Genomic DNA, 26,036 nt, shown 5'->3' with positions numbered 1-26,036 from the left:
TCCCAGGTATTTTGTGATATTTACTTTATACATGAGTTCCCAGGTATTTTGTGATATTTAGTTTATACATGGGTTCCCAGGTATTTTGTGATATTTAGTTTATACATGGGTTCCCAGGTATTTTGTGATATTTAGTTTATACATGGGTTCCCAGGTATTTTGTGATATTTAGTTTATACATGAGTTCCCAGGTATTTTGTGATATTTAGTTTATACATGAGTTCCCAGGTATTTTGTGATATTTAGTTTATACATGAGTTCCCAGGTATTTTGTGATATTTAGTTTATACATGAGTTCCCAGGTATTTTGTGATATTTAGTTTATACATGAGTTCCCAGGTATTTTGTGATATTTAGTTTATACATGAGTTCCCAGGTATTTTGTGATATTTAGTTTATACATGAGTTCCCAGGTATTTTGTGATATTTAGTTTATACATGAGTTCCCAGGTATTTTGTGATATTTAGTTTATACATGAGTTCCCAGGTATTTTGTGATATTTAGTTTATACATGAGTTCCCAGGTATTTTGTGATATTTAGTTTATACATGAGTTCCCAGGTATTTTGGACGCTCTGCAAGAAGCCAAACAAACAACCGTTTTTTGCGGGTGTCCATGTTTTTCAGAGTTGACAGCTTGAACGCACGGAAGTCTGAGATTCCCCAGTTGGAATTGTGCTGCGTTCATATCATCTCATAAATTGGTATATACCAGAATACGACGGAAAATCCACCCCCCAACTTGTAATTACTAGTGGGGAAACTAGTCTATCATCTCTGAGCTCTGACTTCTCCCACGTGCTGTACTCTGATATCACATATTAAGGAAATTACCTTGATAAAAGCATTTTCGTCATTTATATGCAACAACAAAACATTATTTATGAAAAACAACGTATTAATATTGTTTTTGAAAACTAAACTTTGTTTGCGAGCATGATAGCTGTACGTTTATGGTTGACGCAGCTTCTTTGCCATTAGCTAATCGGCATTCTTAACGAGTTCAAAGCCCGTAAACGTACACAACTCGTTGCTCCCAGTTTACAAGTAGTATTTTCAGAGTTTCCCACTTGTTATCCAGCCTGCCCAGAGAGAGAACATTGCATTGAGGGTTTTATAATCGACTTGAGTACAGATTTTGACAACGATTTTTACATGTTGCTCCCAAACTTATTATTACGACAAAATTAAATATTTCTTCACAACAAAACAAATTGTTCTCACATATTAGCATTATTAAAACCCTTTATGCATCTCTTTTATTATCTTTCATATTCCCAATGACTTTTCTTACCCCAAATTCTTACACCAAATGCCCTGCCCACTTCACTCCTGCCCCAAAACGGTGACCAATCCAAGCAAGAGAAATTGGATAGAAAAGAGAAGGCGCTCTGAGCTATCCTTCAAAGACCAACCTACTACTACTACTACTACTACTACTACTACTACTACTACTACTACTACTACTACTACTACTACTACTACTACTGCTACTACTACTGCTAATGAACCAAAGAAACTGGAGGCAAATTGAGCACCTTCTATCTGAGTTTAGTTTATACTAGAGGTTTAGAAATAAGTGCATGCATTTCAGTGTCCAGCTGGTGTGTGTCACAGACAGCCAGGATGGAGGAGGAAGAGGGAGCCAGGATGAAGGAGGAAGAGCGAGCCATTGCAGTTGTTGGCATCGGATGCAGCTTCCCTGGAGGTTTGACAGTTTATCTATTTGTGATGTAGCTAGTTCTCTTAAGAATTTGTAATTCATTTCAGTATATCTTTTCACTCGCTTTAAAGCAGTTTGAGATGACTGGAAAGCAAAATAACTACTGTACAGATGTATGAGTAAAGAAAGGTCTAGAATCACCAGGCAAATCCCTGGTTATTACTATATGCAATCATGGAATGTTTTTACCTCTTATAGAACCATAAGAAGCTGCTCAATTCATGTTGATTCATTAAATCATTACAATGCCAGCAATGTAAAACCTCAGACTACAGAGGTTATTAAACCGCGACAACTATTATGAAACATCTACGAACTTAGGTATGATCTAAATATCTGATCCAAATATGCTTTTAAAGCAATGGTTTATTTACAGACAAGCTACATTTTGTTAAAAACATAACTATTGGTATGAAAAATAATGCTTTGATGTAAAACTAATATGTTGATTACTTAATGTTGAAACAATTTAGATTAATTTTCCTATTCTGATACAACCAATATTCAATTCCAGGTGAGGGGCTTGACAGTTTCTGGAAGGTTCTTCTGGAAGGGAAGAACTGTTCAGTTCCAATCCCTGATGAGAGGTTCAACAGTACTTACTGGTATGATGCTGACAACAGAAAACCTGGGAAGTCTCACACTATCAAAGCTGCTCTCATAGATGGGTGAGTACGAAGATTCACTGACCATTTCTTTTATTTACCACTGCTACTGTTACTCAATTAATCATTTGAAGGGTTTGATTCCAAAACACTATCTTTTTTTCATCTGAAGTGAATGTCTGCTTTCTGTATTAATTATGGCTGTTCGCATACTTTTAAAACATTGACCTATTTAATAATTTTTTTGCTAAACTAGATATCTGATACACTTGTGTCATTACCAAAACGTGCTCTATCCTAAGCCATGTGTTTAAAGAGTTGGGACATTGAAGTTTTTGCATTATTATGCATTGTCACTACAACATTCTATGGCAGCCATGTTAGCACACCAATAAATATATGGGGAATATTAAAAACAAATGCTATGTAACTGAATATCTAGATTTTAAACAAAATGCAAGTAAAAAATAAAATTGGCCCAATTGTCTATACTGTACAGTGTATTCGGAAAAGCATTCAGACCCCTTGACTTTTTCCACATTTTGTTACATTACAGCCTTAAATTGTTTTTTTTCCCCCACTGTCACGTTCCTGACATTATTTCCTTTTTTTAATCTTTGTTTAGTTGGTCAGGACGTGAGCTGGGTGGGCATTCTATGTTATGTGTTTCTATGTTGGGTTCATTCAATTAGCCTGATATGGTTCTCAATCAGGGGCAGGTGTTTTATGTTTCCTCTGATTGAAAACCATATTAAGGTAGGCTGTTCTCACTGTTTGTTTGTGGGTGATTGTTCCTGTGTCAGTGTTTGTGCCACACGGGACTGTTTCGTTCGTTCGTTCGTTCGTTCTTGTTTTATGTTCTCAAGTACAGGTCTGTTCACGTCGTTTTGTTATTTTGTATTTTGTCAAGTGTTCTTCGTGTTCGTCTTTCACAAATAAATATACTATGGATACATACCACGCTGCATATTGGTCCGATCCTTGCTCATCCTCAGACGAGGAGGAGGACGAGCGTTATACCCACATCAATCTACAGTCGTGGCCAAAGGTTTTGAGAATGACACAAATATACATTTTCACAAAGTTTGCTGCTTCAGTGTCTTTAGATATTTTTGTCAGATGTTACTATGGAATACTGAAGTATAATTACAAGCATTTCATAAGTGTCAGGCTTTTATTGACAATTACATGAAGTTGATGCAAAGAGTCAATATTTGCAGTGTTACCCTTCTTTTTCAAGACCTCTGCAATCCGCCCTGGCATGCTGTCAATTAACTTCTGGGCCACATCCTGACTGATGGCAGCCCATTCTTGCATAATCAATGCTTGGAGTTTGTCAGAATTTGTGGGTTTTTGTTTGTCCACCCGCCTCTTGAGGATTGACCACAAGTTCTCAATGGGATTAACTCTGGGGAGTTTCCTGGCCATGGACCCAAAATATCGATGTTTTTGTCCCCGAGTCACTTTTGCCTTATGGCAAGGTTCTCCATCATGCTGGAAAAGGCATTGTTCGTCACCAAACTGTTCCTGGATGGTTGGGAGAAGTTGCTCTCGGAGGATGTGTTGGTGACATTCTTTATTCATGGCTGTGTTCTTAGGCAAAATTGTGAGTGAGCCCACTCCCTTGGCTGAGAAGCAACCCCACACATGAATGGTCTCAGGATGCTTTACTGTTGGCATGACACAGGACTGATGGTAGCGCTCACCTTGTCTTCTCCGGACAAGCTTTTTTACGGATGCCCCAAACATTCGGAAAGGGGATTCATCAGAGAAAATTACTTTACCCCAGTCCTCAGCAGTCTAATCCCTGTACCTTTTGCAGAATATCAGTCTGTCCCTGATGTTTTTCCTGGAGAGAAGTGGCTTCTTTGCTGCCCTTCTTGACACCAGGCCATCCTCCAAAAGTCTTTGCCTCACTGTGCGTGCAGATGCACTCACACCTGCCTGCTGCCATTCCTGAGCAAGCTCTGTACTGGTGGTGCCCCGATCCCGCAGCTGAGTCAACTTTAGGAGACGGTCCTGGCGCTTGCTGGACTTTCTTGGGCACCCTGAAGCCTTCTTCACATAAATGTAACCACTCTCCTTGAAGTTCTTGATGATCCGATAAATGGTTGATTTTAGGTGCAATCTTACTGGCAGCAATATCCTTGCCTGTGAAGCCCTTTTGTGCAAATCAATGATGACTGCATGCATTTCCTTGCAGATAACCATGATCGACAGAGGAAGAACAATGATTCCAAGCACCACTCTCCAAGCACCAGTTGGTTATTCAAACTCAAATCATCATGACAGAGTGATCTCCAGCCATGTCCTCGTCAACACTCACACCTGTGTTAACGAGAGAATCACTGACATGATGTCAGCTGGTCCTTTTGTGGCAGGGCTGAAATGCAGTGAAAATGTTTTGGGGGGATTCAGTTCATTTGCATGGCAAAGAGGGACTTTGCAATTAATTGCAATTCATCTGATCACTCTTCATAACATTCTGGAGTATATGCAAATTGCCATCATACAAACTGAGGCACCAGACTTTGTGAAAATTAATATTTTGCACCAGGTAGCACCAGGTTGTAACCATGGGTTGTTTTCCCCACAGGCGGTCAGGCGGCAACATTCTATCTCAAACCCACTGTCCAAGTGGATAGAACGTTCCATATGGTTTTTGCTACTGACATGAACATAAGCCATTTAGCAAATCCTTTCAGTTATACAGTACCAGTCAAAAGTGTGGACACACCTCCAGGGTTTTTCTTTATTTTGACTATTTTCTTAATTGTAGAATAATAGTGAAGAAATCAAAACTTTGAAATAACACATTTGGAATCATGTAGTAACCAAAAAAAAGTGTTAAACAAATACACATTTCAAGAACTTTGAAAGTTTCTTCAAGTGCAGTCTCAAAAACCATCATGCACTATGATGAAACTGGCTCTCATGAGGACCGCCACAGGAAAGAAAGACCCAGAGTTACCTCTGCTGCAGAGGATAAGTTCATTAGAGTTACCAGCCTCAGAAATCGGCAATTAACTGCACCTCAGAATGCAGCCCAAATAAATGCTTCACAGAGTTCACGTAACAGACACATCACAACATAAACTATTCAGAAGAGCCTGCGTGAATTTTAATGAAGACCGACCCCTGGCTTAGTCAGCCAGATGCGGTGATAGACAGCTGTCACTCTCAGCTGTTCGTGCGATGAGCTCTAGAGTGTTGTGGACCTTTTGATTATGGATCCCTTCCACATTTTCATTGAAGCCTGTGATATCTGTTCCTGTTGACCGAAAGAGGAAACTTTCTTAACAAGCTCATGAAAAGGAGAGTGCCAAGAAACAGCAATGGGAATCAATAATAGGCTACTTAACTGGCTCCAAACAGAAGACTGAATGTGTCCCTCTGACAATAAGAATCAATCCATCCTTGACCGACAAAATAATGTGACAGACTTTCAATGGTGTTATTATTCCTTAAATCCTTCCCTAAAGTGTATATAATCAAACAAGAAAAGCTGCCCTTGATTTAGGGGAAAAAAACAAACACCCTGTTCACCCTCTGGATACAATAAATCAGTTATGTGATATTTGCACATATAGTTTCAACAAATGTACTATTTTGATATTTATTTATGTATCGATACTTAATTACATGTAACATTTTAAAACCCATTCGGATACTTAAATTTTTTTTTTAGTTCTATTGTTTGGAGGGGATATATAGCGTTTTGCCACAAAACATGATTATTTGTCTCTCTCAAATAAAATGACCTTGCAATATACAGTATGTCAAACAAAATCATGTCTGTCTTTTTTTGTCATGGTCAGATAAAATATATATATCTTTATCTTTTTTACAAGATGTATTTTTAATTCAGGTCAATTTACCAACATTAATGAAAATGTACACTTTAAACAAAAATATAAATGAAAAGTGTAAAGTGTTGGTCCCATGTTTCATGAGCTGAAATAAAAGATCCCAGAAATGTTGCCACAGATGTCTCAATGCCACAGATGTCTCAAGTTCTGAGGGAGCATACAATTTGCATGCTGACTGAGTGAATGTCCCCCAGAGCAGTTGACAGATCATTTAATGTTCATTTCTCTACCGTAAGCCGCTTCCAACGTAATTTTAGAGAATTTGGCAGTACGTCCAACGAGCCTCAAAATCGCAGACCACGCCAGACCAAGACCTCCACATCAGGCTTCTTCACCTGTGGGATCGTCTGAGACCAGCCACTCGGACAGCTGATGAAATTGAAGAGTAAACCGGCCCAGACCCACGCCCCTTCCCAGTCATGTGAAATCCATAGATTAGGGCCTAATTTATTTATTTCAATTGACTGATTTCCTTATATGAACTGTAACTCAGTAAAATATTTAAAATTGGTGCGGGTTGCGTTAATATTATATGTACAGTATATCACATTTTGGAATGAAACTCTTAATTTATATAACCAAAGGTACTATACTGTATTGTAGAATGATATTGTTGGTAATGTACAGTTGATCAACAAATGCTCTTGCCCCTGAATTCCCAGCTTCAGATTGCTTTAGTTGTATCCAATATTTTACACTCTTGTTTAGCGGTTAATATTTTTATTCTTAGTTTCAATGAGCTAGACCTGAGGTTGTTTGGTGTCACCGATGCCGAGGCCGACCACATGGACCCTCAGCAGAAGGTCTTACTGCACTGCACCTACAGGGCTCTAGAGAATGCTGGATTGCAAATAGAGAAAGCCAGCGGAACAAGGACTGGAGTATACCTAGGTAAAAGTTTTTATATACCTACAGTACCAGTCAAAAGTTTGGGCATAGCTACTCATTCAGTTCTTTATTTTTACTATTTTCAACATTGTAGAATGCCAAGACTGTGCAAAGCTGTTATCAAGACACAGGGTGGCTACTTTGAAGAATCTCAAATATAAAATATATTTAGATTTGTTTAACCCTTTTTCGGTTACTACATGATTCCATATCTGTTATTTCACAGTTCACAGTCTTCAATAATATTCTACAATGTAGAAAATAGTAAAAATAAAGAAAAACCCTTGAATGAGTACAGTAGGTGGGTCCAAACTTTTGACTGGTACTGTATAATGCTAATGGCACACCAAATGCCTCTGCACTGGTTACATTTGTGTTGCTTCTTAATGTATGTATATATATACTGTATATTGCAGATTGTGGTTCTATCAATGTAGTTTTTTGCATCATTTCCAATCCCCCATATCTTTAAAAAATATATTTTACCTTTATTATTGTCCCATAACACTACCTCCCCTCCCCTAATTGGAGTAAAGTAATGTACAACAATACTGAGGCTTCTACTTCCAGCTTATACATACTATATACATTTTACGGACACGATACATTTTACATTAGTTATCTCTCTATATATTTACATTAGTTATCTCTCTATATATTTATATATATATATAAATATATAGAGAGATAACTAATGTAAAATGTACAAAAGTTCTGGACCTTTCTATTGTCATATCGTTTCCACAGATTCTAAATTTAAAGATGAACTCCTTTACTAAAAGTACTAAAATATTATTGATCGACTGACCATGGCCTTTCAAGTCACCCAGCTGTGTTATTTGCAAAGATAGCTTTAAGTAAATGTTGTGATTTTTCAGCCATTCCTGAACCTGAAATCAAAAACAAGCTACATATAGGCAGTAACAAAACAAATTATCTAAAGATTCTGTCTCTTCGCAGCAAAATCTGCAGAGCTGGGATGGTTGTATCTCCCATTTGTGTCCTTAATGTACCGTGTCCTTAATGTAAACCTGCACGGGGGTGCATTTGGAAAGTATTCAGAACCCCTTCCCTTTTTCCACGTTGTTACGTTACAACCTTATTGTAATCAGGCCTTTATGGTAGAGTGGCCAGCCGGAAGCCACTCTTCAGTAAAAGGTACATGACACAACAATGATGAAACCAATAATTAACTTTTTGGCCTGAAAGCCAAGTGTCACGTCTGGAGGAAACCTGGCACCATCCCTATGGTGAAGCATGGTGGTGGCAGCATCATGCTGTGGGAATGTTTTTCAGCGGCAGGGACTGGGAGACAAGTCAGGATTGAGGGAAAGCAGAACGGAGCAAAGTACAGAGAGATCCTTAATGTAATGTAACCCTCAGACCGGGGTGAAGGTTCACCTTCCAACAGGACAACGATCCTAAGCACCCTGCCAAGACAATGCAGGAGTGGCTTCGGGATAAGTCCTTCAGTGGCCCAGCCAGAGCCCGGACTTGAACCCGATCTAATATCTCTGGAGGCACCTGAACGTAGCTGTGCAGCTATTTTCAACCTGACAGAGCTTGAGAGGATCTGCAGAGAAGAATGGGAGAAACTCCCCAAATACAGGTGTGCCAAGCCTGTTGCATCATACCTAATAAGACTCGAGGCTGTAATCGCTGCCAAAGATGCTTCAACAAAGTACTGAGTAAAAATCAGAATACTTACTGTATGTACAGTTGAAGCCGGAAGTTTACATACACTTAGGTGAAGCACGGGGGTGGCAGCATAATGTTGTGGGGGTGCCTTGCTGCAGGAGGGACTGGTACACTTCACAAAATAGATGGCATCATGAGGCAGGAAAATTATGTGGATATATTGAAGTAACATCTCAAGACATCAGTCAGGAAGTTAAAGCTTGGTCGCAAATGGGTCTTCCAAACGGACAATGACCCCAAGCATACTTCCAAAGTTGTGTCAAAATGGCTTAAGGACAACAAAGTCAAGGTAATGGAGAGGCCGTCACAAAGCCCTGACCTCAATCCAATAGAATATTTGTGGGAAGAACTGAAAAAACGTGTGCGAGCAAGGAGGCCTACAAACCTGACTCAGTTACACCAGCTCTGTCAGGAAGAATTGGCCAAAATTCACCCAACTTATTGTGGGAAGCTTGTGAAAGGCTACCCGAAACGTTTGACCCAAGTTAAACAATTTTAAGGCAATGCTCCCAAATACTAATTGAGTGTATGTAAACTTTCCCCACTGGGAATGTGATGATAGAAATAAAAGCTGAACTAAATCATTCTCTCTACTATTATTCTGACATTTCACATTCTTAAAATTAAGTGGTGATCCTTACTGACCTAAAACAGGGCATTTTTACTAGGATTAAATGTCAGGAATTATGAAAAACTGAGTTTAAATGTATTTGGCTAAGGTGTATGTAAACTTCCAACTTCAACTGTAGATGGAATATTTGATTTTTTTTTGTAATAGATTTGCGGAAAAGTCAAAAAATCTATTTTTGCTTTGTCATTATGGGGTATTGTATGTAGATTGATGAGGGGAAAAAACAATTTAATCAATTTTAGAATAAGACTGTAATGTAACAAACTTCGAAAACTTTCCAAATGTGTAACGGCTTTCTTCCTGGGATGAAGGAGAGGACCAAAACCCAGCGCGGCTAGTGTTCAACATGTTTAATAAAGAATAATAACGTGAACACTACAAGCTACAAAACAATACATGTGAAAACCGAAAACAGTCCTATCTGGTGCAGAACACAAAGACAGAAAACAATCACCCACAAACCAACAGTGCAAACAGGCTACCTTAATATGGTTCCCAATCAGAGACAACGTAAAACACCTGCCTCTGATTGAGAACCACATCAGGCCAATTAGACAAACCTAAACAACGAAACACATAATATAGACTACACCCACCGAGCTCACGTCCTGACCAACTAAACAAAGACTAAACAAAGGAAATAAGGTCAGGAACGTGACAAAATGCACTTTTTATAATAATTTAAATTGAAAAACTCTACGTTTTGAGTCCACTCCTGTTTGTATCAGTTCATAAACCCTGTGCCATGGAATCGGCACATCAATCATCTCTTCCCAACTATCGTGCAACCAGTATGGCACGGCTGTCATTTTTGTGGTCCTTAAATGGAACTGGTATACCTTGGTAATTTACCTTGGTAATTTGACTTTTTTATTATTATTTAGTGGTGACACCATATGATTGTTACTAATATCACTTTTAATTATAGGACTGATGAACAGCGACTACAATCTCACAACAGCCAAACGCAATCCCTGCTTGATCAACCATTGGACTGGCACTGGTAAATCGATGAGTATTGCGGCCAACCGGATATCCTACACCTTCAACCTCACTGGTCCATCAGTTGCCATAGACAGTGCCTGTTCCTCATCTCTTGTGGCACTGCACTTTGCTTGTCAAGCCATAAAACAAGGTACATATCTTTATCTAATTGTGAGTAAGAAAATTGCTTGGCTAGCATGGATGAGTATAAGTAAAAGACACTGTACTGTATAGAAACATTTCACAGTCATTTCTATTTATTTTTTTTAAATGGAGGATGGTTGTTGCTTGTTTTAATATGTAACGTAGAGTGAATGTAGCCCCTCTCAGCCTGTCAATTGTGCACCGAGGGCATTTTCTAAAAAGATCAAGCAAAAAATAAAATCCTACTGTATGTTTGACTATTAATCCGTTTTCAGCTACATGAGCAGGTGCTGTTTGAGTGCCACCTGCAATTATATTAAAACTTATTTGTCCTACCAGGTGACTGTGAGATGGCTCTCTGTGGCGGTGTAAGCTGTATCATAGAGCCACAAGTCTTTGTCGCTCTCAGCAAGGCTAAGATGATTTCACCTGAAGGCACCAGCAAACCGTTCTCCAGCAGAGCAGATGGCTATGGCAGAGGAGAGGGTTGTGGGATTCTTCTACTGAAGCCACTGAAACAAGTGAGCGCTTATGATTTCTTCCATTTGCACTCGTTGCAGTACAGTGTAAACATATGCAAACATTTTCAAACATTTTTAAACATATTATTCAAACATATTCAAACATATTCAAACATATTCAAACATTTAGCCAGTCAGGCCATAAAACTGTGTCTGGGAGTATTTGATGAATTGAATGAACTCTCAAGCTTTCATTTTGTCAAAGCACTTCTAGAGTATATGACCAATATGTGACATATACAGTGAGCTCCAAAAGGTATTGGGACAGTGACACAGTTGTTGTTGTTTTGGCTGGGTCCTCCAGCACGTTGGATTTGAAATGATACAATGATTATTAGGTTAAAGTGCAGATTGTCAGCTTTCATTTGAGGATGTTTTCATCCATATCAGGTGAACCGTTTAGAAATCCCTTTTTGTACATTGTCCCCCCCCCCCCCATTTTTTGGGACCAAACGTTTTGGGACAAATGTGACCCATTTCAGGAAACAAGGCGTATGTCGCGGGTCACTACTTCACAGGAGAGCTGTTTGAACAGAATTTTATTTTTAATCAAAATGTATTTTTAGGGCAGAAATACCTTCTGGAACATGTGAACTTTCATGTGCCTTAATAACAAACTTGTAATCCATCTGTAAATACGAATACAATTGTTAAATTATGAGCCTAGTTGGTTTAGCCATGGAAAAAGTCAGCAACCTTCCCATTAGCCATGATTGGCTGAGATAATGAGTGGGCTGGACATGCCGAGAGATGAGTTTGGATTGGTCTGCCATATAGCCCGCTTCTGTCTATTTGAGCTGGTCAGTATTGTAACGGTTTTGACTTGAGGTTATTATTTATAGGGGTGCCAGGTAGGTTGTGCCTACCAGAGAAAACATTGGTTTCTCCTTTTGGTTTGGGAGGGAATGAGTCCCATCTGGTCCGTCAAGTCTACACCAATACAAAGGACTTATGTAAAAGTCAGGATGGAAATACACTTTTCATAAACCCTTAAAACATTGGAAAGAACTTCAAAAACAACTGTATTCTTTTGCGTGGGTTGTATTACCAACATAAATGATTACACACATAATAATAATATAACACAATGAGTTCTGGTTCCTCCAGAAATGTCCTGTACCTCGGGCCTAAAAGAGTCCAGACCGGTAAAGGAGTTCAGGGAACTCAAGTGACCTTTGTCACGCAATGTTTGTCCGTTCATTCAAGTGTAGCGTAAACCCAGTATTAATCATACAATCAATATAACAATTATTTTACCACACAACTATAAAGCATATCAAATACTAATATGTCCTCACTTACAACTAACTACAAATCATCACGGTATACATCACCCCAAAACAAATGAAATACCGTATACAAAAAGGTTGTAGTCAGTCGGTCAGTCAGACAATAAAATCCGCCAACAGATCTCCAGCGGAGAAAGGCCACGAAGAACAACGGAGAGGTGTAGTCCATGGATGCAAAGAGTGGATCCGATCCTGGGTAAACTTGCTATTAGGCTACAAAAGCACACTTTTAAAGGCAACAAAACAAACGGAATAGAGAAGCTTCGGGAACTGAGGGTTGAACACATCCTCATTCACGTCTCCACCACAACCCCACCTTTGCCCAGCTGATGCTGGCTATTTAATTGGGAATTAAAGGGGAAGCACCCTATTGGAAGGAGAAGCACAGACAGTTCAGAAAAGTTCAGGGCCGTCACAGTATGTCTAGGTAATCCTGTCAACACAGCTTTTTTTTTTAATGTATCGCATAGTAAAACTGCATAAGCCTAATGTCAAGTTAAAGTGTACTGTTAGCTAGCTAACGTTAGCTGACCTGCTCACTAGCTAACATTACATGTATGCTCTCCACTTTCTGGAGGACCGAGTTTTGAAATCATTGGAATTCGAATATGATAGCTAAGGAGATGGAGAAAAACACCTGTCTCCGGATTACATCTATAAACTAAGGGCAACCATGGCATCCGACAGTAGATGCGTCCATCCAGTATCTATACGGGTAAAATAGTCTAGCTAGCTACATTTCCAGATATTACATGTTTCTAATTTTGACATAGTCTTTTCATTTCAAGTTAAAGTGTACTGTTAGCTAGCTAGCTAACGTTAGCTAGCTAGCTAACGTTAGCTGGCTGGCTCGCTAGCTAACGTTACGTGTATGATCTTATTATTCGTATCTCAGAGCCATTTGCTTGACTAGTTATAGCCTATTGTTAGCTAGCTAACATTGAACCTGGTTGGTTAGCTACCTACAGATTCATGCAGGGTAGGAATGTCATGTTGGGATTATGATTCAATTGTTTACCTAGCTAGCTAGCTATCTACATGTCGTAACAAAAGACACTCGTCTGAGTGTGCCAGAGCACAGAATAACTGATGAATTTACGAACGCTCAACACCCGTTGAATATAGCCAGTGCCAGTAAATGTCAGCAAAAAAGGCATAATTAAATTGTTGCCAGCGGCACAGTTACAGTCACCAACGCTCAGGATAACATGAAAACAGCCTAACCAGCTCTGCTAGAGCGAGTAAAATGGTCAGAGTGGGGTGTTCTCTCATTATGTGTTTACAAGTAGCTAGCAAGTCAGCCAGCTAGCTTGAGTGCTTGACTGCCGTTGTGAGGTCAGAATATTTGGATCAACCATACTCATCGGCCAGAGCATCCAGTGTGCGCTCTGAACGCTCCGAGAGCGGAGCGCTCTGGATTTACAGACAATCTGACAGCACAGTTGCAGTCACCAACGCTCTGGATAACATAACAGCCTAACCAGCTAGTAATGTTCAGTGAGCTGTTCTCTCATTTGTGTCTGGAAGTAGCTAGCAAGTTAGCTTGGGTGCTTGACTGATTTTATTTTTAATATTTATTATGAACAAAACAAATACAAAAACAGAAATATACAAACAAGAGTACATAAACCTAACAAACGGGGGTATTACATATCGACATACATTTTAAATTTGTCAAAAGGTTTCATGTTACGTATTGCGTTTTTGTTTTTACATTTACTGATCATTTCAAAATAATATTTCAAATTGATCTTAAACAATGGGTTTGTTCTCGGCCGACTTGAAAAATAAACAAATTAACAGTGAAAGTTATATCAGGGTCCATATCATTTAAATAAAAATTAAACATAATATCCGAGTCTTTCAAATTAACGTTAATATTAGTTTATTTTAAAATACAATCTAACTCACTCCAAAACCTTCTGACATAAGAACAGTCCCAAAATAAATGGTCAAAAGTCTCTGGGTCACAACCACAAAGTACACATTTGTTATCAATAGCTATTTTGAATCTGTGTATCATAAAGCTTAAGAGGGTGTGAACGATGGTGAATGGGTGTAGACAAAGAAGGGCTCTCCAGTAGTAGGACCAAAACATTCAAAGGCCATTTTCTCAAAAGTGAAATTACAAGTTTATCAACTTTCAAAGCAGAATTACTTTCACATTGTTCCTCACCTGTAGTGTATGATATATAATGTTATATCTCTCTACTTTAATCCAATGTAAAAAAAAAGAAAAAAAAGAAAAAGAAAACACAATTTCTAATTTTGCTACATAAGACCGATTTCAGCCGGTCGTCACACATTCACTTGTGTAATAAAGTAGTCAAAAGTTTAGTATTTGGTCCCATATTGATTACATCAAGCTTGTGACTCTACAAACTTGTTGGATGCTTTTGCTGTTTGTTTTGGTTGTGTTTCAGATTATTTTGTGACCAATAGAAATTAATGGTAAATAATGTATTGTCATTTTGGAGTCTCTTTTATTGTAAATAAGAATAGAATATGTTTCTAAACACTTGTACATTAATGTGGATGCTAACATGATTATGAGTCATGATGATTGAGAAATTCAGACTCTCAAATATCTATCCCCCAAGACGTGCTAACCGCTCACCATTACAATAACAGGGGAGGTTAGGATTTTGGGGGGTATGATATTTGTGCGTCTCTTTCTCATTCATCATTATTGACAATTAATTCAGGACTATCCGTAATCATGCTAGCATCCACATTAATGTAAAAAAAAAACTGCTGTAATTTCTAAACCGTTCACCCGATATGGATGGAAATGGCTGCAAATTATATCTGACAGTCTGCGCTTTAACCTCATAGTCATTGTATCATTTCAAGAACAGAGCCAAAACAACAATACATGTGTCACTGTCCCAGTACTTTTGGAGCTGACTATGCTTATCGTCCCTTATTGCCAATTTAATTTAGACTGCAATAGACAAGCTATTATGTCTAATCTTTATGACTATGTTTTACTTGTAGATCTGCATATAACATTTGACCAAAACCAATTTAGGCTGGAGCCAAACAGTTCCATGCAGAAAAAAGTTGGCACAAACACTGGTCCATCAAACATGATATCAATTCTGTTGAATTTCAAATATTTTACAGGCCTTGAAAGACTGTGACCATGTGTGGGGCATCATAAGCAACACGGCTGTAAACCAAGATGGCCACACAGTCACTCCAATTACCAAGCCATCCATGGTCCAGCAAGAGGAGCTGCTGCGCGGAATCTATTCAGAGTCTGACCTGTTATCGGTCCAGTACATAGAGGCTCATGGGACTGGAACTCCAGTGGGGGATCCCATAGAAGCAGGAAGCATCTCCAAAGTCATTGCCAAAGCCAGACCTCCAGGTTCAGAGACACTCCTCATCGGCTCTGTGAAAGGCAACATAGGACACACTGAATCTGCAGCTGGAGTGGCAGGGCTAATCAAGGTACTCCTAATGATGAAACATGAAACCATTGTCCCTTCCCTGTTCTACTCTGAGGACAGTGCCAGTATAGATGCTAAAGCCTTGAATGTAAAAGTTTCCACTAAAGCAGAAAAGTGGGGCAATGCAGGCTCTGTTGAACGGGTTGCAGGGTTCAATAATTTTGGTTTTGGGGGCACAAATGCCCACACCATTGTCAAACAGTACAACAAGTCTCAAACCAAAACAGCTAGGGTTGATCGGTCATATGAGTATTTTGTCCTCTCAGCAGCCTCAGAAAAATCCCTTAGCATGATTATACAGGACACAGCTGAACAGATAAGTGCAGACATAACAGTGGACCTCCAGAGTTTGTCATATACGTCAGCCTGTAGAAGAAGCCACTTGAAACGTAAATACAGGAGGGCATTCACAACATCATCACTGACTGATCTGAGAAACCAGCTAAAATCTGCTTTGAACAAAAAGACTGACCCGTCCATGCTCAATCCAAGGTTAGTGTTTGTTTTCTGTGGGAATGGCGTGACCTACCAAGGCATGTGCAAGCGGTTGCTAAAACAGGAACCAGTGTTCAGAGAGAAGATAAGGGAGGTTGAGGCACTTTTTCAAAGGTACCAAAGAATGTCCATCACAGACAAACTGGAAAGTGCATCGAATGATGATGGCTTTTCAAAACCAGATGTTGTCCAGCCCCTCCTCTTTGCCATTCAGGTTGGCATAGCCAGTCTCTTCAAGCACTGGGGCATCAAACCTGATGCCATTCTTGGCCACTCTGTAGGAGAGGTTGCTGCTGCCCACTGCTCTGGTCTGTTGTCCCTTGAGGATGCAGTGAAGGTGATCTACTTCCGCAGTACTCTGCAGAATAAGGTCACAGGAGGGAAAATGCTTGTGGTCAGTAACATGGTCGTATCAGAGGTCTTGAACCTCCTTCCCTCCTACTCAAATAAGGTTTCCTTGGCTGCCTTCAACAGCCCACAGTCCTGCACGCTCTCAGGTGATGCAGAGGCTATAGACAGTCTCCATCGAAAGCTGAGCAGCTCAGTCAAGAGTAAGAATCTGTTCCTCCGTGTTCTGGATGTCCCTGCTGCATACCACAGCCAGATGATGGATCCCATCCTGTCTCAACTAGAGGACAGTATTGGCTCTTTACAGGTCAATGATGTTGAGGCAGAATTGTTCTCCACAGTGACAGGAAAGGAGGTAGAGCAACCAGACTTCAGCACAGGCAAATACTGGGCCAGGAACATACGAGAGCCAGTTTCATTTGAACAGGCAGTGAGATCAGCAGCCAAAGAGAAAAATAATGTAGTCTTTGTGGAGATTGGCCCGAGAAGAGCTCTACAAAGAAACATCCAGGAGACTCTGGGAAATGACACCATAGTTCTGTCCTCAGTGCAGCCAGATAAAGATCATGAGACAATGCTGAATACTGTGTCCAAACTGTTTGAGTTGGGGGTTCAGGTAGACTGGGATCAGTTCTACAGAGGTTGTGAGACATCCCCAACACCTTTCCCAAGGTATCAGTTTGATTGTGTGAAGAACAATGTCATCTTTGAGGCAGGTACATTAGGCTGTCATCCTGTGTTAACTCAGAGAGGCAATGACGGAAAAACCTTCAGCTGTGATCTGGCTTCAGCCTCAGTGTCTTACCTGCAGGACCATAGAAACAATGATGTTGCAATTGTCCCTGGTGCCCTCTATGTTGAGTTGGGTTTGGCTGCCTTCATGGCCAGTGCCAAACCAAAGGTGCCACTCAACACACTGCAACTCAGTGTCAGTTTTCAGAGTCCATTTGTCATTTCACCAAATTCTCCTGAGATGAGTGTCAAACTGGATCACATTGAAAACGAGACAACGTTTAAGATACAATCTCCTACAGTAACGTATGCATCAGGCAGCATATCATGCAAGCAAGGGAGGTTGGCAGAGGAACAGTACATCTCTATAGACTCGGTTTACAAGCGATGCACATCAACTATGAGTACTGACGACTTCTACAATTACCTAAGTAAGAGAGGGTTTCAGTATGGTTCTGTTTTCAGAAACAGAGGAGATGTCCATTATGGTGAAGACTTGATGGAAGCCATCTCTGTTGTGTCTGTCCCTGAAGAGCTCCTGCCACAGTTGCATGACTTCTGCATTCATCCTGTAGTGCTAGACTACTTGCTACAAATGACTCAAGTCACAACAGCGAATGCATTCATGGCAAGGCCTGGCTTTCCTGCAGAAATTGGCAGTTTGACTGTTCACGAACCCTTGCAGCCTGAAATGGTTCTTTATTTGAGAGCTGCAAATGTTGCAGTGGACCATTTTGAAGTATCTGGCTGTTTCACAGACAAAGCAGGCCGGGTGTTGGTTGAACTGAAGCATGTTATATTCAAGTATCTTAGAAGTCAATCTTGTGTAGTTGAAGAGTACTTCTTCCACAATGACTTCAGTGTTGTCTCTGATGACTACAATGACTTCAGTGTTGTCTCTGATGCCTGCAAGCCAACTAATACTCCCAAGGCATTGGTCTTCGCTGACCAGGCGGGTGTATCCGAAGCCATGCGAAAACATTTGAGCTCACAGTCTCAATACATCTCTTGCACACATGCCAATGATCTCTTGAGCCGTGGATTTAAAGCGCTGTTTGATCAAATCTCAAATCTGAACAGCTTTGAAGAAATCTTGTTTGTGTGGAGCAACGACAATGTTACCTCCCACAAAACAGAGGCTATCCTGGAGAACATGGTAAGCTGCTGTGAGATGTTCCGACAAATAGTCCTGGAACTGAAGGTAATGAAATTTCCAAATTCCATCAGAGCAATAACCTACCGGTCAGCAGAGAACACAGTGGACCGTATCAGCACAGGCTTTGTCATGTCAGGCATGACTAGATCGTGTGCTGCAGAAATGTCAGATCTTTCCTTCCAGCTGATTGACATCAGCTCTGTCTCTACAGAGGACATCAGAGCTCTGTCTCAGGTCCTTGACTCATTCCCCTGCAGCAAATACCCAGAATTGGTGGTGAAAGATGGGCAGATTCTGAAACCTTCCATAGTGCACACGCCCACTGAAAGCAGTGACAACTCACAGGGAAATGTCCATTCTTTGAAGTCTAGGCAGTTCATCCTTCAGACTGCTGATCCGTACAGAATGACTAGCTTGTCTGCTGTTCCCTGTGATGTTGAGAATATAAACATCCAAGTGAAATCAGTTGAGATTCAGCTCAGTAAGATATGTGTTCATTCCTCAGACTACTGTCCTGTCAGTGTCTCTGACCTGAACTATGGTCAGACAATATACTGGAACAATCACACATCTCAGAACCACCAGCTTCTGGCTCTTGACTTCAGTGGTACTGTCACAGCTGTAGGGAAAAATGTGAACACACTGAAAGTGGGAGACCATGTAGTATCATGTTATCCCATTGCTGCATCTTCTAAGATTGTGATTCCTGAAGCAGCTTGCTACAAGACAAAGAGGCTCACATTTCTGAAAGAGGCTCCTTGTGTGTCCTACTTTGTTCTTGCATGGGAAGTCTTGCATCATGCATTACCCAAAGTCAAACAGCGGAGGTTGGGCATCATCTCATCTGTTCCTAACTCAGGTTTGACAAAGGTCTTAGCCCAAACTGCAAACAAATCAGGATGGTATAACATTGTCTTGCCTCAGTTTAGTGATCAGCTTCACAATGTGAACAAGCTTGATGCATTTGTCCTTTTGCCACCATTTGACAAATCTCAGTTTGAAAAAGCTTGCAATGTTTCCGGTGTGAGACACATTGTTGCTGTATGCGAAAATGAGTGGCAATCCTCCTTTTCACAAAATGTCTTCAGTTGTGGAAATGATGATGTTCGCATTCAGACTGTTCAGATGTCTAGCATATTGGAAAAGGGATCTATCAGAGCAGAAAAGCCTCACATTTACCGTTGGCTCAAATCAATGCATTTGAACAAGAAGTCTATAGATTTTGAAACCAACACCTTTCAGAGGATGTCATCCGGTAGCATTGACTTCCTGCCTGTTGAGGAATCTGAGTCGTACTTCAGCTCAAAGACCCTGTCTGTTGTGGCACTGGGTAAAGATGATTCAAAAGGTGCACTGTCCGACATTCAGTTGCTGCCTAAACCAAACCAGCTTTTCCAGAAGAAGTCTGTGTACATCGTTACAGGTGGTCTAACTGGACTAGGGTTTGAAACAGTGAAATTCATTGCACATCGAGGAGGTGGGTACATTGTCATTCTTTCCAGAAGCAGTCCCTCGCCAGACATACAGCAGGAGATAAGCAACATTAAGAGTCAGTATGGTGCCACAGTCGTAAGCTTGCAGTGTGATGTCTCAATCTCTGCACAAGTGGTAAAGACCATTACAGCAATTGGGGAAAGTTTCCCATCTTGTCCAATCAGAGGGTTGTTCCACAGCGCTGTCGTCCTGCACGATGGGCTGATTGAAACTCTTGACAAATCTCTCTATGAGAAAGTCCTGAAGCCCAAATTGAATGGGGCTCTGAATCTGCACCACGCCACAAAACACTGCAAGTTAGATTACTTTGTGTGTTATTCCTCCATTTCTGCCTTTATTGGCAATGCGTCACAAACAAACTATTGTGCAGCCAACTCCTTCTTGGACACATTCTGTCAGTATCGGCGAAACGTTGGACTCGCAGGACAGTCCATCAACTGGGGAGCTTTGAACCTTGGTCTCTTGTTGAACAAAGACCATTTACAAACATTTCTGTCAGCAAAGGGGATGATGGTCTTGGAGGTTGCAGAAATCCATGAGAGCCTAGAACAATGCCTTCTGCTTAACAGACCCCAACAGGTTGTCTGCAAGTTCAGTTTCAATAACCTGAGGCGTCATGTTCTTATTCACAATGCCGCCCTAAAAATGCGTCTAGGCGCACTGGTGGCTGAGGCGCTAACAAAAGCCAAAGGGGTAGATACAATATATGACCAAACTACCGTGTCCAAGTCACCAAGTGAATACGTCAGGTCGGTGCTCAGGGAAAAGCTAGGTGTTGACAATGATCAGCTGAATGACGATTCTTCTCTCACTGCATTAGGCATTGAATCTATTGCTAGCCATGATTTTGCAGAATCTTCTCTTTCAAGACAGCGGTGTGAATGTTCCCCTGGTTAAATTGCTAGACCCCGACAGCACACTGTCTACTTTGGTAGCAATGCTGAAAGAGGGTGCAAACCAGGAATCTGAGCATGGTGATGAACATGTTTTGGATCTGATGGGTAATAATGAGGAAGTAAATGACATGTCGGCTGTATTGTAGAGACTGATTCCATCAACATGTAATTGTTAAAGCTTATTCATTGCAGTCAACTTAATTTTTGATTTGATTTATTAGGATCCACATTAGCCGACGTCAATGGATACAGCTAGTCTTTACAATTTATATACATTTTGAAAACATTAACATGTAGTATGTGTGCGCATCTATCAGTTCCACATACAGTACATACACACAATAAGTAGGTCACATGGGGAAGAGGCGTTGTGCCGTGAGTGTGTGTCAGTGCTGTGTGTAAGTTGACTATGCAAAAAAAAAGAAGAATTTCCAACACATTGTTTCTTATAAAAACAAGAAGTGACACAGTCAGTCTTCCTCAACTCTTAGCCAAGAGAGACTGGCATGCATAGTATTAATCCCAGCCCTCTGATTACAATGAAGAGCAAGAAGTGTCGATCTGTTCTGGACCAGCTGCAGCTTAACTGGGTCTTCCCTTGCAACACCTGGCCATATGACTGGACAATAATCAAGATAAGATCAAACTAGAGCCTGCAGGACTTGCTTTGTGTCGTGTGGTGTCAAAAAAAGCAGTGCATCTCTTTATTATAATTTTTTTATTTAACCTTTATTTAACTAGGCAACTCAGTTAAGAACAAATTTTTATTTACAATGACGGCCTACCCCGGCCAAACCCGGACGACGCTGGGTCAATTGTGCACCTCCCTATAGGACTCCCAATCGTGTCCAGATGTGATACAGCCTGGAATCAAACCACGGACTGTAGAGACGCCTCTTGCACTGAGATACAGTACCTTAGACAGCTGCGACACTCGGGAGCCTATTACGGACAGACCTATCCCCATCTTTACAACCATTGCATATATATGTTTTGACCAGGACAGTTTACAATCTAAGGTAACACCAAGTCATTTAGTCCCCTCAACTTGTTCAACAGCCACACCATTCATTACCAGATACAGCTGAGGTCTAGAACTTAGGGAATGATTTGTACCAAATAAAATGCTCTTAGTTTTAGAGATGTTCAGGACCAGTTTATTACTGGCCAGCCATTCTTTGTTAAGGGTTTCAGTGACTTTATTAGATGTGGTTGCTGATGTGTATATGGTTGAACCATCAGCATACATGTACACACATGCGTTGTTTAATGCCAGAGGCAGGTCATTGGTAAAAAAATAGAAAAGAGTAGTGGGCCTAGAGAGCTGCCCTGCGGTACACCACACTTTAGTTTGATTTGTTCATGAGGTTTAGCCATATAGAAGGCTAACTTTAAATTAATTAATATATATATTTCCCTATTATATGAGAATGATTAAATATCAATAATGCATACATTGTTACTCAAATACATTTATTTATGGAACTAACTATAATATAATATTATATTATAATAATATAATATGCAATTTAATATAATACAGGATTTTTACTAGAGAAAGTGTTAACAAAGTGGTCAAATATTTGTGTGACAATTATTATTCCTCTTTTTCTTTTATTATGGTAAAACGTAGACAACCTTTCAAATGATGGTGATTTATTCTCACAAAATGTATTATGCATTATCCTGATATAATAAACATTGTTATGTCTTGATTGTAGTTAATGAGAGGTATTGACATGTTGAAATCACTGAGCTGACTGCCACAAGAGGTCTGTCTCTTCACAGTCCCCAAGTCCAGAACAGACTCCGGGAAATGCACAGTACTACACAGAGCCGTGACTACATGGAATTCTATTCCACATCAAGTAACTCATTCAAGCCATAAAATCTGATTGAAAAAAACAAATAAAAGTACACCTTATGGAACAGCGGGGACTCTGAAAAGACACACACACAGGTACAGACACACGTTTACGCACACACACACTAGCACACGGACTCTCCACACACGCACACGGACTCTCCACACACGTACATTGTAATATTGTTGTATCGTGGTATTATACATTTTATATTATAGATATGTAGTGGTGTAATACTGTTATGATGTACCGTTTTATTTGAGATTTTTTTGGGGTGATGTAAGCCCCTTAATGTATTTGGACCCCAGGAAGAGTATCTGCTGGCTCAGCAGGAACTAATGGGGATCCATAATAAACCCCAGGAAGAGTATCTGCTGGCTCGGCAGGAACTAATGGGGATCCATAATAAACCCCAGGAAGAGTAGCTGCTGGCTCGGCAGGAACTAATGGGGATCCATAATAAACCCCAGGAAGAGTAGCTGCTGGCTCGGCAGGAACTAATGGGGATCCATAATAAACCCCAGGAAGAGTAGCTGCTGGCTCGGCAGGAACTAATGGGGATCCATAATAAATACAAATACAAGCAAAAGAGCGTACGTTTTGCTCATGAGGCATTCTTCAGTTATCAATGGGTACTTGTCCTTATAGAAAGTCTACACCCCCTTGGATTTCTTGACTTTTTATTGTGTTACAAAGTGGGATTAAAACTGATTTAATTGTCATTTTTTTGTCAATGATCTACACAAAATAGTCTAATGTCAAAGTGGAAGAAGAATCATAATTTTTTAAAGATGAATGAAAAATAAAACTCTAATATACCTTGAGTCAATTTTCAATCAATCAATCAAATGTTTATAAAGCCCTTTTTACATCAGCAGTTGACACAAAGAATGTGACACAGAAACCCAAACTAAAATCCCAAACAGCAAGCAATGCAGATGTAGAAGCACAATGGCTAGGAAAAACTCCCTCGATAGGCAGGAACCTAGGAAGAAACCTAGCTAGGAACCAGGCTCTGAGGGGTGGCCAGTCCTCTTCTGGCTGTGCCGGGTGGAGATAAGAGTACATTGCCATTAAGGCCAGATCGTTCTTCAAGATGTTCAAACGTTCATAGATGACCAACAGGGTCAAATAATAATCACAGTGGTTATAGAGAAGGGTGCAATAGATCAGCACCTCAGGAGTAAATGCTAGTTGGCTTTTCATAGCCGAGCATTCAGAGATCGAGATAGAGAGATAATACAAGGTAGCATGTCCGGTGAACAGGGCAGGGTTACATACCGCAGGCAGAACAGCAGAAACTCGATCAGCAGCATGACTAGGTGAACTGGAGACAGGGACAGCCAGGAGTCGTCAGGCCAGGTGCAGTAGTCCTGAGCCATGGTCCTAAGGCTCTGGTTTTCAGGGAGGGGAGAATTAGAGGAGCATACCTAAGATCGGACAGGGCACCAGATAAGACAGGAGAACTAAACTAGATCGGACAGACTGGCCTTAGCCACCCAACACATAGACTATTGCAGCATAGATACTGGAGACATGGGGGATCGGGGGACACTGTGGTCCCGTCCAACGATACCCCCGGACAGGGCCAACCAGGTAGGATATATCCCCACCCACTTTGGCAAAGTATAGTCCCCACACCACCAAAGTGATATCAACAGACCACTAACTTACTACTGTCAGGAGTTCACCTAGGGGTCATGATTCGGGCTGTACCAAATGAATGATGTATTAGAATAATTGATTATGCTTATGTTGTATTAATAGAAGAGGAGGGGTTATAATACCCCTCCCTCTTTACATTTATAGGGTCCTAGACTACAGATTAACAATATATATACATTATGAGGTTTTAATATTGTTCCACAGTTGTTTTCTAGTTCTCTCTCTCTTTGCCTCTTATAAAGAGCGTGTTACACTCTGCAGGGGAGTGTAAGAGATAAGACTAGTCATACATTACACTATAAATCAACTTGGACATTTACTGCTAAGCTTTTAGATAACACACTAAAAGCCTTGTTTATATAGCTGTGTAGGCATGGTTTTGGTCTCATGAGTAAAAGATAATGACGTCGGCAGTGACATCACTAGGGCTGGACTTCGGGTTTGATGAAATAACATGGGACCTTTTCTTTGATGCAGAACTTACTCTGAAACATGTTTATGTTCGTGAGCACGGGAGAGCGCGAGCAAGCCAGAGACTCAGCTCCCGTAATAGGGTCAGAGGCAGAGAATCTCAGTGGAGAGAGGGGAGTCGGCGAGGCAGAGATGGCAAGGGTGGTTCGTCACTCCAGTGCCTTGTCGTTCACCTTCACACTCCTGGGCCAGATTACACTCAATCATAGGACATATGACCTACTGAAGAGATGAGCCTTCAGGAAAGACTTAAATGTAAAGACAGAGTCTGCGACTCTCACATGGATAGGCAGACCATTTCATAAAAATTGAGATCTACGGGAGAAAGCCCTGCCTCCAGCTGTTTGCTTAGAACTTTTAGGGACAATAAGGAGGCCTGCGTCTTGTGGTTCCAGTCAAGATTCTAGCAGCCGTATTTAGCACTAACTGAAGGTTATTTTTTGCCAAAGAGATTGCAGTTGTCTAATCTTGAAGTGACAAAGGCATGGATTAGCTTTTCTGCATCATTTTGTGACAAAGTTTCAGATTTTCGCAATGTTACGAAGACGGAAAAAATCTGCTCTTTAAATATTTTGTATATGTTCGTCAAAAGAGAGATCAGGGTCCAGAGTAACGCCGAGGTCCTTCACAGTTTTATTTGAGACGACTATACAACCATCCGGATTCATTGTCTTTTTGTTTCTTGGGACCTAGAACTATCTAGTTTTGTCCGACTTTAAAAGTAAAACATTTGCCGCCATCCACTTCCTTAATTCTGAAACACAGGCATATTGAAATGTACAGCTGTGTGTCGTCTGCATAGCAGTGAAAGTTGACTTTGTGTTTCTGAATGCCAACAGTTGTTGCCTTCTCACCAAGCTGCTTGCCTATTGTCCTGTAGCCCATCCCAGCCTTGTGCAGGTCTACAATTTTATCCCTGATGTCCTTACACAGCTCTCTGGTCTTGGCCATTGTGGAGAGGTTGGAGTCTGTTTGATTGAGTGTGTGGACAGGTGTCTTTTATACAGGTAACGAGTTCAAACAGGTGCAATTAATACAGGTAATGAGTGGAGAACAGGAGGGCTTCTTAAAGAAAAACTAACAGGTCTGTGAGAGCCGGAATTCTTA

At 40.6% G+C, this 26,036-nt stretch overlaps 2 protein-coding genes across 3 annotated transcripts in view; one reads left to right on the top strand and one right to left on the bottom strand.

The window, feature by feature from the left end:
• Nucleotides 1-1,421: 1,421 nt before the first annotated feature.
• LOC139583289 (phthioceranic/hydroxyphthioceranic acid synthase-like) lies at nt 1,422-23,617 on the top strand. The gene is given in 7 exon segments (XM_071414198.1): nt 1,422-1,708; nt 2,238-2,391; nt 6,928-7,088; nt 10,343-10,549; nt 10,882-11,063; nt 15,479-20,863; nt 20,865-23,617. Coding segments are annotated over 7 exon segments (6,381 nt in total). The 5' UTR covers nt 1,422-1,626; the 3' UTR covers nt 21,075-23,617.
• Nucleotides 23,066-26,036, bottom strand: part of LOC139583288 (patched domain-containing protein 3-like) — a 22,943-nt gene continuing 19,972 nt past the window's right edge. Inside the window, exons 4-5 of one of the 2 annotated variants that reach the window (XR_011676522.1) lie at nt 24,075-24,223; nt 23,066-23,834 (exon numbers count right to left, since the gene is read on the bottom strand). Coding sequence is in view for 1 of the 2 variants with exons in the window: in XM_071414197.1 (XP_071270298.1) it covers nt 24,210-24,223 (14 nt within the window). In the remaining variant the exon portion in view is untranslated. Of the gene's footprint in view, nt 24,224-26,036 lie in introns of both variants that reach the window. The other variant, XM_071414197.1, reaches the window with a different exon arrangement.

This window comes from Salvelinus alpinus, chromosome 8, assembly GCF_045679555.1.
Source record: "Salvelinus alpinus chromosome 8, SLU_Salpinus.1, whole genome shotgun sequence".
NCBI lineage: Eukaryota > Metazoa > Chordata > Actinopteri > Salmoniformes > Salmonidae > Salvelinus > Salvelinus alpinus.
This window is presented reverse-complemented; position numbering and strand designations above follow the sequence as displayed.